The following is a 13,556-nucleotide window of genomic DNA, read 5'->3' as shown; positions in this document are numbered from 1 at the left end:
TTTAGGATAAAACCTGATTGTATTTAATGTATCAAATATAAATAAGATTTTTTACTTAGAATTTCTATTTTGTTTTTTTAGGAGATTTATATCTTTTAAAATTCTCATCTTACATCATTATCCCCTTTTTCACAGATTTAAAATGGTGGTGATTTAAAACAAGTTAGACTACTTCTTATCTCCAAGAAGTTTTTTATAGGGGTTTTAATTTGTAAGTAGACAGTTCAGAGAACAGGAAGGAAGAGGACCAAAAGCCGGTCCTAAGTTAGAAAAGAGCAAAATGGTAATAAATATAAGATACAGAAGGAGAATACCCCTTGAAATAAGAGGATATATATGGAAATATGTTTATTCACTGAAATTTAATTTTAAAAATTTATGAGGACATTATCTTTTTAACAAGAAATCCAGTACTTCAAAACTTAATAAATTGTATCATTAGTAATCAAAAAGCTTGCAATTTATGCCTGATAAATTAATAAAATGTATAAAATATTTTTTAAATAATCAATTCATTAGCATGTAGTGGCTAGAAGAGTTTTATTATTTACCTTTAGGTTGATTTTACACTTAATGTTAGCCAAAAGGCCAAGAAGCAACTACTTTGGATTGATTTTAATGCTTGGTTCTTCAATCTGAGTTAAAAGGACATGTTGTATTGAATTTTGGATTTAATAAGAATTTGTTTTCTGTTTTTGGAACATTGTTATCAAAATCTGGAAATATACTATTTAGTTAGTATGAGTTAATAGAACCTTTTTGTTTTCTTTAAACAAAGAAGGATATATAAACATATAAATGAATCCCATTAAAAAAGATTAGGGCAACACTGTATAATAATGTTTTCAATTTTGATCATGATTTCTAGCTTCTTAAGAATATCAGACTATTCCTTTCTTACTTAATAGAATTATTAGGAGGATCAAATGAAATATCTTCAAGAAAACAGATAAAATGTTTAAAATTCTGTAACTATGTAAGGTAGTATTAATATTATGCATATTCTTATAGACATGGGCCATGATTTTGTCTTCTGAGTATTGAGAAATATCCTTGGACTTCTACTTCTGTAGTTATCACCACAGTTATAAACTTGCCAAACAGCAAAGAGCTGTTTCACTGTTTTCTTTTGGAGTGAGGGAGCCTCCTCAGTATTTTCTGTGGCCTTGCCAATATTTTGTCTATTACCTCCTTAAGAGGAAGGATGCTAAGTTTTTAGCACTGTTAATTACTTTTTAATTGACATCTGTTAGTTGTTAAATGGCTAAAAAGTTAGCTTTTAAGGGTAAAGAATGTAGATATATAATTAAGTCACCTTTTGGTCTAATCAGAATACCATTTTCTCTGTAAATTTTATCTACCTATAATGAAGCAGTGATGAGCAGAGTCACTTGACTATTGCTGCAGTTGTTTAATCATTTGGTTGAGGCTAGTCTTAGATAAATAGTTTTGTGATGGGTTTGTGGCCACACTGTCCTTTCCCCACATAGATATAGAAATTATTATGTCATTACATTGGTCCCTTTCATTTTACAGAGTATTTACACATACAAACAAGTTTAATCTCAGTCTCCTCAAAGGTGGGTACTTTTAGCCCCATTTCACAGATGAGATGTATGTATTATGTGTTTTCACTCTTATTGCTGATAAATAATGGCCTCATTTGGAACCCAGAAGTCTTGAGTTCACACCCAGAATGGTGTCTTCTTTCCATGTTATACCAGCTACTTCACATGTCAGGTACTCTGTAAAAACACTGCTCAGTTTTCATTATTTCATTAGCTATTGTAGTCTGTGGCAGTTATCCAGACTTGCACTGTCCAATATGGTAGCCACTAGACATGTATGGCTATTTCAACTTAATTGTAATTCATAATTCAGCTCCTCAGTTGTAGTAGCCACATTTCAGGTACTCAGTAGCCACATGTGAATAGTGGCTATCCAACAGTACCATATTGGACAGTAAAGATACAGAAAATTTCCATCATTGCAGAAGTTTCTGTTGTACCGGGCTGGTATAGACATTTGGCCCTTATCAATACTGAGAAAATTGAGATGAGTTCTTGAGCTATAAATGTTTTTTACTTCTGTAGCATTTAAAGGAAACCTAGAAAAAGTTATTTAACCAACTGTAAGAAAATTTTACACAGAAATAGAGGTCCATTTGAAATCTCCTTCCTTAAGATGCCTTTGGAGTATATAACTTTCATGACCTCCTTTGATTTGAACCAGCAGATAATTTTCCAGCCAGGTTATATGCTGTTTGGTTAAATAGATAGTGAAGGATGGCAGAAAGAGCTCTGGAAAGAGAATCCCAGGATCTAGGTTCTAGGCCTCCTGACTAGTTTTGGAATATGGCGTAAGCCATTTAATCTTTTGTTAAGAATGAGGCACTTGTGCCAGATGCTGTCAGTTTTACGATACTGTGATTCAAAATTTGAATGAAGTTAGAGATTGTACAGTGTTCTAAATATTTACAGTTTAGAGCTGAAGAAGACAGCTAAGTATTTGTTTTAAAATTATGTAATGCATTTTAGAGGATATCTCCCTCTCCTCTCTCTCCCAATTCGAGTCTCTAGGAGTTTTTGGTGAGTGTTATAGTAATTGTCTTAAATGTGGTGTTTGTGAAAATTTCCCAAGTGAGAATATGAAGCTTGTATTGTAATAGTTGTTGGAGAACTGATAAGAAAAAATAAATGTTTGCCAAAGAGGTCTGTGCCTCTGCTGGACATGTATGCAGCTTGTCTCTAATTTTCATTTACAAATAAAAATGGAGAGTTTAATGTGGAAGATCAAAGGACTATGAAAATATTGCATTCTTTCTGAGACAGGATAATTGATAGAGTTTGATGATTCTCTTTCCACTACTTATCTCCAGAAGGAGGTTAACTTGTAGTCTTATACAAGTAGCAGATGTGGAATTTGAAGTTTTTGATCTCTATCCAGTCTCATTAAGGTATATTATGAATAATTACAGGGGTACATTTTGCATCTTATATTAAAATGCTGAAGGCACTCACAAACGCATATGTACTTTGTGTTTAATTATAACACCATAGATTAATATATGTGCAGTGTAAGTACCAATTCAGGTTTATGGTTTTCTCCCTGAGGAATAATGTGTTCTGAATTCTAAATAACAAATTCACAAATGTTCTTCAAGTTTATACAATAATTTTAAAGTCTGTCTTTGTGACATACTTTCCCATTTCTGGGTGGAATGTTGTTCAAGGAAGCTCAAAATCTGGGAATTAGGAAAATGCAAAGATTTTTACTGGGCTAGAAAGAGTAGTGCAAAATATCTAATTTTTCTGGTACTCAGTGCTTGGAAGTATTAATAGTCATTACAAAATATATTTGAAGGAAAAGCAGCAGTCTAATACTTCTTGTAGATTTTTTGATTATATAACACTATTTTAAAATAGATTTTAATGAAAGCTTACTATTGTAAGTTGTACTTTGTTTTTCTGAGGTTTTTTTGGTTTTGTTTTTTTTTCCCTGATTGTAGGTTTGTTTTTAAATAGGCTAGAAAGGAAGATAAAAATTTGATCACTAGTTTCAGATAAACTAATTAAGTTCTTTTGTTTTTAAAAATGTTTTCTAATTTAAGAGTGTATCACTTATTTAAAAAAAAAAAGAAACGAAACCTCTGATCTCATAAGTAATAGCTTCTGATGAATTCTAGATCCTAGATTTTATAGGACTGTAGTTAAAAGAGATATGTTGCTTTCTAAAGCAAATTTTATTGAACAGAAGAGTTAAATGAAAAGATTAATACTATTAAGTAATATATTTTGTTGTGAGAGGTTCTGCATGAATTTGCAGTGTCTTAATTGAAATCCTGTCTTGTGGATTAACTCAGTTTTTTTCCAGGGTGAATATACAGGAAGATTTGTGATTTTTTTTTCAGACACATATTTCACTGAGTGTTACTTTTACTGTTGATGATTCTTACTTTCAGCCTCCCAGTGTGCCAGAAATTTTGGCAAATATTAAAAACATTAAGTTGCTAGCCTCAAATCTGTCCTGCTCTGTCTTATTCTAGAAGTAAACTTTTTTTGAAATGATTTCTAATAGCTATTATTTAGGAGAAATTAATGAGAATGTTAATAGGTTACTGCTTAATGACTAGAAGGTGTGAAATGAATCTTTGAGAAATGAAGTATGAAGTACAGGCAGCTTATTTATTACACCTATACCAGTTCTCAGAGGATTGCATTCCTCTTTTGCACTTGCTTAGAATGATTTACATAATTTAACACTATTTATAGTGGTAGCTAGCATATCATTGGAAGTTAAAGCCTGTTAAATCACAGATTGCAGAGTACCTGTCATTAAGCTATAACTTCTTTAACCACGTGGCAATATATCATAATGATTGTCATAGTAATTATCATAGAACACAAATTTTAGAGCCAGAATAGGTGACGTGAAATCCTTATTCTACCACTTGCTAGTTGTCTGTAACCCTGGGAAAGTTATTTATCTTCTCAGTGCCTCAGTTTCTGTATCTATTAAAAGGAGATAATGGGGGTTTTGTGAAGATTAAATGAATTTATATACGTAAAGCTCCTCAAATAAGCATTTTAAAATGTCAGCTGTTATTATTTTACAATCCCCAGGTAGCTGGATAAAGAAAGCCACTCTTCCTCAGGTTTCACTTTTATCCTGTAAATTCAAAACTAAGTACAGCGAAAAAATAGGTGTTTCCTAGTGATAAGTTCTGGAACTTTTTCCCTCCTTGTTGTTTTCATTGCTTTCCCTAGAAAGGTTAAGCTGAATTAACAAGACTGATTTTAAAATTATTGTCAGGATTTTTTAAAATCGAGGAAAACACCATGCTTTTTTCATTTATTTACTTAAGCATTTCCATGAAGTGTTTGCAGTATAAACACTACGGTATTGTGCTAATGCATGAGAACCAAAAAGTGGAGCTGGCTAATCTGTTTTTACTTGATAAGCTGAATGAAGCAGAAAATAAATGGCACAGATGGGTGAAACAATAAATTAAAATTCAGATTACGATATTACAGGGCAAGTGGATAAATAAGCAAACATTGAGATACAAGAGTTCTACTGTTTGAATAACTAGTATTAAGACTTTGACTGAACTTTACTATAATCACATCTATAATACTTTTGTATTACATTTTATTATACTTACATTGTGGCCACTGTGACATTTAAAAATTATTTTGTATTTAGTTATATGACTAAATTAAATGCTATAATTTGACTTGAGGTATAGAAGTATTTTTATAAAATATACTCTTAATTACTATTTTATTTCCAAGTAATTTACCAATTTACATTTTACATATAAAATGAAATTGAGACTTTAATGTTTCTTCTTCATTAGCCAAAATACTGTGAGACCTGACTATAAGTATGTTTGTTATTGAATGTGATTCTGTGTGAGGCAAATCTATTTTCAAAGGTATTTAGTTTGAATGGCTTACAGATTTACTAGTAATAATTGCTGTTTGTGTATATTAAAACAAAGTGGTTTCGTTTCTATTTGATATTCATAATAACTTTATAAGGTAAGTAAAACAGATATTCTTATCAGTTCTGTTATGTTGATAATGAATCTGAGATCAGGGAAGCTAAGAATTTGTATATATGATCATTTCAAGAAAGTGACAGATCAAAGATTGGACCAGATTTCTTGATCTAAATCTATTGTTTTCTACCATACCAACCAGCCACTTATCTTTCTTCAGTATTAGGGAAGAACAGTTACTGCCTCTTTTACTTAACTCACTACTGTTTTTGTTAGAGGGGAAAGGAATATTTAGTGTTGATGAAAGAACTGCTTAAACTCCTTAAAACTTTTTGAAAAATTAAATTTTCAGTTTAAGAGGATTTTTGCTTCATAAAAAGAATTTGAGATAACTTTTTTCCATTATAAGTAGAAAAGAACATTTGGTAATAATGGAACTTTTTTTTTCATTAGCCGTTTATGGAACAAATATTTGAGGGCTTGCTAATTTTTGAAGTTTCAGATGAAGTATTAGCAGGACATGCTGATGTTCTACTAGTTACCCTTCTGCCCAAATATGTAGAAAAGTTTATGAGTCATTGTGATTAATATTTTATTTAGTTGTCATGTTCATTTCTGTTGATTTATAGGCTTCAGAAATCTTTAATCACAGGAATTAGAATTATTTATAGTGCCATTTGAGGAACTTCTAAAACATCTTACCAAATAATTCAGTAACTTTTTCAGTATGTTAATTTGGAACATCTTTAGTATCTGTTTATTAGGACTTCTTTGTAGGAGAAAAGGAATTTCAAGGTGGAAAACCATTTATGCTGATAGTTATTGTAATAATGCTTTTGTAGTGAGTTTAAAGAAAAGCTGTAGCAAGAAATCTCAGAACCACTTTACACAGTAAAAGGTTTCTTGAAGATCCCAAAGAGTTTTTGTTTATGTGGGTTTTGTCTATTACATATTACATACCATATTAGAAATTAAAACAGAAAGTTGGAAAACATTTAATAATTTTAAAACATATTGATTTCTACATACTTAATTTCCTTGTCTCTGAGAAGACCAGAATTTATTACCTTGGTTTATTTAGGCATTTGGGTCATTAGTATTTTGTAGTTCTTGCTTAATAACCAGTGCTAATTTTGAATATTGATAGACATTGTTGATACTTTTTGAAAATCAAGCTCTTTTAGCCTGAAACTTCAAAATATTATCACAGTATTCCCTAAGTATATTAATATCTGAAGATTTTATTGTGAAACATTAGAGATAAAAATAACTGACTTTTCTCTCAAGACTAACACAGGTTTCAAAAAAAGAGCAATATAACTAACTCTCTGTGATAATAGATAATCATTCAACCTTGGTTGAGTACTTGAATATACTAGCTTTATTGAATTATATATGTGCCAAATAAAGAAGAGACTTTGTTATGCAAAACTGGGGAAAAACAAGAAGTCATAAGGTTTTATAATTGTTATTTCTTACAACTATTCAAATTATATTATTTTCACAGAAGTTTATTTCAAAGCTACTAGATTCTATTTCAGAGCTAACTTATATTATTAGCCTATATCTACTACTGTGTAAACTAAGAATAAAAATAACTACAAACGTTTATGGGGAGCTTACTCTGTTCCAGGTACTGTTCTAACTACTTTATGTATTTTAGCGCATTTAATCCAGCAACCCTATGAAGTAGTTACCATTATCTTCTTTTTATAGTTGAGGAAACTGAGGCACAGAGAGGTTATGTAATTTGCCCAAGGTTTCTCGGCCGTGGAGTTAGAATTCAAAGTCAGGCAATCTGATTTCAGAGACTATCCTTTTTAACCATTATGCTGTATTGGCTTAACTAAGTAAACTTGCCAAACTAATATCCATTATTATAAAACAGATAAAATAGTGATTGTTTCTTTAATTTAGACAGTTCTTTAAACTGAATATTCACTTTTTCCCTAGAAATTAAAACATTTAGAAAGAACTTTATAACATATACTGATGGGAAAAATTCCAACAGTATATAAAATGCCTAAAATATTTTTACTTGTATTTCATTTTTAAAATTGACTTTATCTTTTAGAATTGTTATAGATTTGCAGAAAAATTGAGATAAGACAGAGTTCCCATAGAGTCTTGTACCATTTCCCTTATTTATTAATATCTTACATCTGTTTGAGTTAGTGAACCAGTATTTGATAATAAGCAATAATAATGATGCATTGTTATTAACTGAAGTCCATAGTTTATTCAGCTTTCCATAGATTTTTTCCTAATATTCATTTTTCTCTTCCAGGATCCTATCATATTACATTTAGTTGTTATATCTCCTTAGGTCCCCCTTGGCTGTATGTTTCTCAAACTTTCCTCATTTTTGATGACTTTGACAGTTTTAAGGAATACTGGTCAGATATTCTGTAGGATGGCCTTGATTAGAATTGGATGATTTTCTCATGATTAGACTGAGTTTATAGGATATTGGGAAGAAGGTCGTGGATGTAAAGTGTCACTTTTATCACATCATATTAAGGATAGTTAATAATCTATAATTATTACTGTTGATGTTGACCTGGTCACTGGTCTTAAGTAGTGTTTGTCGAGTTGCTCCACTGTAAAGTTACTCTTTTGACATTCCCTTCCATACTATACTCTTTGGAAGAAATCTCTACATAGCTCATACTTAAGTGAATTATGCTTCCCCTCTTTGAGGGCAAAGTACCTGCACAAATAATTTAGAATTATTTTAGAGGTTTCTTTTCCCCTTATTTATTAATTTATTCAATCATTTATATCAGTATGGACTCATGGATATTTGGGTTTTTTTTGTTTTGTTTTTTGTTTTTGAGACAGAGTCTCACTCTCTTGCCTGGGCTAGAGTGCCATGACGTCAGCCTAGCTCACAGCAACCTCAAACTCCTGGGCTCAAGCAATCCTTCTGCCTCAGCCTCCCGAGTAGCTGTGACTATAGGCATGCACCACCATGCCCGGCTAATTTTTTCTATATATATTTTTAGCTGGCCAATTAATTTCTTTCTATTTTTAGTAGAGACGGGGTCTCCATCTTGCTCAGGCTGGTTTTGAACTCCTGACCTTGAGTGATCTGCCCGCGTTGGCCTCCCAGAGTGCTAGGATTACAGATGTGAGTCATCACGCCTGGCCTGGATATTTTATACTTTAGGTTATAATCCAATACTAGTTTCTTAATTTGTTGTTCAACTCATTCCAGCATTGGCCAGTGGGAACTTTTCTAGTTGGTTCCTGTGCACATTTGATATACCCTCTTCACTCTGGGTTTGTTTTTGTTTTTCTGTCCCAGTCCTAGAATCAGCCATTTCTCCAAGGAGCCCTGGTTACTTTTATTGGAGAATGGTGTTAGAAACAAGGATCTGGGTGCTAAAGGTACACTCATTGCTACTGAGGTGTCATTTCTTTTAGGCCCCTCAGCTGACAGAGAAAAGAAATGTATGTATATATACTAACCCACCTATGCATATACACATTTATAAATTTTCTATATGTAGTCATCTGTATATTAAGCTAAACATGAGTTCTTACTGAAGTATCCAACTTTAATCCATCACTTTAATGTGGATCATTATTGCCTCCTCCCTCTGCTTTTTTTAATGTCTCTACTCCAACAATGAGTTACCTGGCTCCCACCATTCCCTGTCCATTTACTCAACTGTTCAATTTCAGTAGGGGCAAATAGCAGTATCAGAATTGTTAGCCCAAACCTCCACTGATTTCAACTAGAGTGGCATACTTTTTTTCTTTGCATATTTTCTTTGCATTTTGTCTTACAGATTCCACTCATTTCCAGAGTTACTTAGGCTAGTATCTATTCTCCTATATTTCTTTTCCTGCCAGGACAATTTGCTGGATGAATGAATCTGATTTTCTCCTGGAAGGCACTATGTTACCTATGTTTTCAGCACCACCTGGACCACTTTTCTCTGTTTCTCCCTGGAATGCTTTTTGTCCTGATATACCCAGCTCTAACCTTGCCCTCTCACCTTGCCCACTCCACTCACCCTACAGTTTTCTCTCAGTAATGCTGTTAATGGAATATTTGATGGTTGATAGTAGAATTTTTTTAATCCTATACATAGTTTTTCTCTCTGGTGATTGTCTTTTAACATTTCTGAAAAAGTGATAATTTATGTGATTATAAAGTGATACTATATAGTATTTTTTTAAATGTTTTTTGTTTTTTAAACTATTTCAGTAGGAAGACAGTATAACATTGAAAGCATGGATTCCAGAATTAAACTCCCTGGGTTCAAATTCTAGCTCCAAAGTTTAATAATATGGTAAAGTTAGGTGTGCCTCAGTTTTCTAATCTGTACAATGGAGATTTTTAGATTATCTAATAAGATTGATGTGAACATTATAGGAGGTGATATCCTTTGTTTTTAACTGTGCCTAGCACATAATAAGCACTTAATGATTATTAACTATTATTAAACACTGTGTAAGATTACAGAAAGGAAAAATTATATAAAAGAACTGTAAGGTGGTTATCTTTTCAGACTTTTGAGGATTACTTAAGGGGTTTTAAAGGTAGGGTGATTATACTTTCTGGTTTGCCTGAGATGAAGATCCTGGAATATGCTTGTTGTGCCATCATGATTATGAGTAGCATCCCTCTTCTCATGAAAGTATTTTGGTTTGGATGAGAAATTATATGGTCACCTTATTTACAGGGATTGTAAAACTCTGCATCCTTTGAACCAGGGATGGTATAATAAGTGGGGTAGGCTGGGGGTAGAAGAGTGGGACTGAGAAGGAACATGCTTTTAAGAGAGCAGCAAAAGAGGAAGGCAGGCCTGGTATAACAGATCTTGAGTTTTCAAGAGTAGACAGAAATCTGGAATTTTTTGTAATGATCTCCTAATTTTTCATCATTGGCAACTAATTCAGTTTTTCTAGGAAGTATAAAAATTCATTAAAGATCTGTGCATTTTATCATATGTAAATTATATCATAATTTTATATGCACGTAAAATGATAGTCTTTATATATATGCCTGTGAGTTACTGGTTTTCAATAACTGATAATTACTAAATGCAAAGAATTAATTTTAATGTGGAAACTTAATGTATAAGTGTTTTTTTTAATATTGGTTAATATGTCAGACTTTGTAGAGCTTTTAACTCTGTTACCATATATATTAGAAAGTGTATGATAGTAAAAACTGTAAGAAAAACTTACCTTATAAAGTTGCCTCAAGAGAAATCTAGAGAGCATATTTATAATGAGAAAACTGAAAAAGATAGTGCTAAATTGACCATAACTGTGAGAGCCTTTGAAATCCTTAATGAATTAAAATGACTATGGATTTTTCTGAAGGCTATAAAAATTGTATGTAATTGCAATTATGAAAATAGAAGTGAATTATATAGTAGGCAGAAATTGCGGAACCAGTGCTTCTACTTGAAATGTGCTTCAGATGATCTTTTATAGTTTAGATTCTTGGAACTTTGTTTTGGAAACAAATTAAAAACTTTTTTTCTTTTTAAGACTGTTTTAAAGAAGTCATTCATATACGTCTGGATGAACTTCTCCGTGTTTTAAAGTTTATTATGAATAAACATCAGAACCTCAATTCTGTTGATCTTCAAAATGCCGCAGAAATGCTTACTGCAAAAGTGAAAGGTAAGAAAGATATATGAAAAGTGACTTGCTGTGAACAAAAAGTATCCAGGTGATACATTTTGGTTCATAATGACTATATGGCCATCTCTGCTCATGGCATTTGTATGATGTGTATAAATAAGAAGTTATGTATATGTCCAAACAGCTGATGTTTAAAATTTGAATTTTATGAATGAGTGCTTGCTCATTTGAGATGGTTTATTAGAGTTCAAAAAGTCTTTATTATGTGAGGACAATTGATGTTGGAAAATGGTCCATTTGTAGTGGCTGCACTTAAAAGAGGGATCCAAATGGAGAAAAAGAAGGCTTAATTGGGACCTTATTTTAAAATGTGAAAATGAAATTAAAGTTGTAAAATATTAAAAAGTTTATTGGGTATGTATAGGAAATATGTGCTAAAACTTAGAATCAAGCATGGGACATTATCCTCTGATGAAATGATTTGCTGCTCAAAATTGTTAAAATTATTCTGGTCTGTAATGTATAAGAAAGACTGAGAGTGAAGGGAGTGTTTGAGAAGAAATGAGCCTGGAGGCAGGGAAATCAATTAGGAGATTGTAGGAATAATGGGCTAGATGAGGGTTGAAGGGTTGATGTAAGGCAGAAGTTGGGGTTTGGTAGTGATAGAATGTAATTATGTCTAGTTGACAAATCATAAGACAAGTTGAGTGTTAAGAGGTTAAGTAGAAATTTGGAGTTGAAGATGTGGACTTGCGAGTTGTTGATATATAGGTGGTAGAAAAGAGTGATATCAACTCAGCCTGTGCATAATAAATGGAGGACTGATAAGAGATCCCAGGGACAAAGAGTAGAGTAACTGGAGAAACACCTAACCAGGTAGGGGAGATGATCTGGAAAGAGGTATCATGGAATTTAAAAAGTATAAGGTTTTAAGAAGTGATCATCAGTGTTAAATGCCACTGATCAGGTAAAATTAATTCAAGTAATGCAACTATAAAAAGTGACCGTTAGGTAGCAGTAATGTAGTAGAGTTAGAGACAGACAAGGTTAATATAATCCTGTAGTCATTTATCTGAGAGAGCTTTGCACAAGTACAGTGAGGAGCCTAGGTTAGGGGAGGAAAAGAAAGACTTCATTGGGGATAAGGGTTACCTACCTGTCCTGGATCTCAAAGGTCAAGAAGGCATTAACTGGGCTGTGATGGAAGGGTGAAGGGCTCTGATATAGGCCTCTTGTACAAGAACTCTGGACGTAAAGAACATGATGAGATTGGTGAGCATGCTCATATTTGGAGAGGGCAAAGGACAAGTGTCAAGGGATGAGGCAGGAAGAGTAAATAAAAACCTTGTCTATAAAATATAGTCCATATACTTAAGAAACCCTTTCTGTATACACACACCCCACCATTTTTTTGATGTAGGTTTATTGTGTTTGTGTGGTTGTATTTTTTCTGTATTTCAAGCACTGGAAAAAAATGTAGAAGATTTTAAATGAGAAACATAGTAACTTTTAAAAATGTGCTCAGTAACCAAGTTTGTTTTTAAATAGATTGTTTACAAGTGCCATTTAACTTTACTTAGATAGGGAAATTTGTGTCTATAGATAGTAAAATTTCCATGCTTGGAAATAGCGACCTAGTTCAATTGTTGCCAGTAGCTATTGTGTGCAGTCAGGATGTCCTGGGGAAGGAGTGTGCCTGTGTATAGCTGGTGTCCACATTCCAGAAACAGACTTGAAGAGAGTGGTCTCTCAGCTACCTTGAAAATCTTTTTATCTTTGAGGTAAAGCAATCTTTTGAATATTTATTTCCCACTATGACTGTCTTTACACTTGGGATTATTGTTACTATTTTACGTTTGTGTATAATGTGTAAAAGGAGAAGATTATTTTGTTGTTGGGAAACTTATTTTTATTAGGACTCCAGGAGACTAGAAAACTTTATTATGTTTTCTTGGGGTAAATTTATATGTTTTTAAATAAAACCTCCTTCCCTGCCCCAACTCTTACTGTTGAGGCCACCTAAAAATATCATCAATACCTCAAGTAAAAAATATTTGGTGACTGAAAAATTAAGGTCAAATTTGAGCTTAATTTAATTCTTTCACTTAATGGTCATTTAGTTTTCAAAACCTCAAAAGGCAAAAGGTAAGTAGAAACCATTTTTGGATGTCTATTCTATACCAGTCTAAGTGCTTTGCATACTTTACTTTTTGCCCCCCAAAACCCAAAACGTATAAATATACATTATTGTCTCTATTTTAGAGAGGAAAACTTAAGAAAACTGTTGTATGATAGGCTCAGAAAGCTGTCAGGAATATGGAGATCGTTAATATCATTTATTCCGAACTCCTGATTACATTTAAAAAACAACAGTGACCTGAGCATTTGACTTGCTTTGGAGGTCTTAACTGTCAAATGCAGTTTTCATGTTTACTAAACTATTCAA

General features: G+C 32.4%; 1 protein-coding gene across 5 annotated transcripts in view; it reads left to right on the top strand.

The window, feature by feature from the left end:
- The window catches only part of ARHGAP29 (Rho GTPase activating protein 29), a 79,835-nt gene that overhangs the window by 21,844 nt on the left and 44,435 nt on the right, over positions 1–13,556 (top strand). For 3 of the 5 annotated variants that reach the window (XM_012790972.3, XM_012790967.3, XM_012790968.2), the window contains one exon: positions 11,015–11,149. The exons of 1 other annotated variant lie outside the window; for it this stretch is intronic. In XM_012790972.3, coding sequence (XP_012646426.2) covers positions 11,015–11,149 — 135 coding nt within the window. One more of the 5 variants, XM_075999869.1, reaches the window with a different exon arrangement.

The sequence above is a fragment of the Microcebus murinus genome, chromosome 2, assembly GCF_040939455.1.
Source record: "Microcebus murinus isolate Inina chromosome 2, M.murinus_Inina_mat1.0, whole genome shotgun sequence".
Lineage (NCBI taxonomy): Eukaryota > Metazoa > Chordata > Mammalia > Primates > Cheirogaleidae > Microcebus > Microcebus murinus.
The sequence above is the reverse complement of the archived record's forward strand: the minus strand, read 5'-3'. Positions and strand labels throughout refer to the sequence as shown.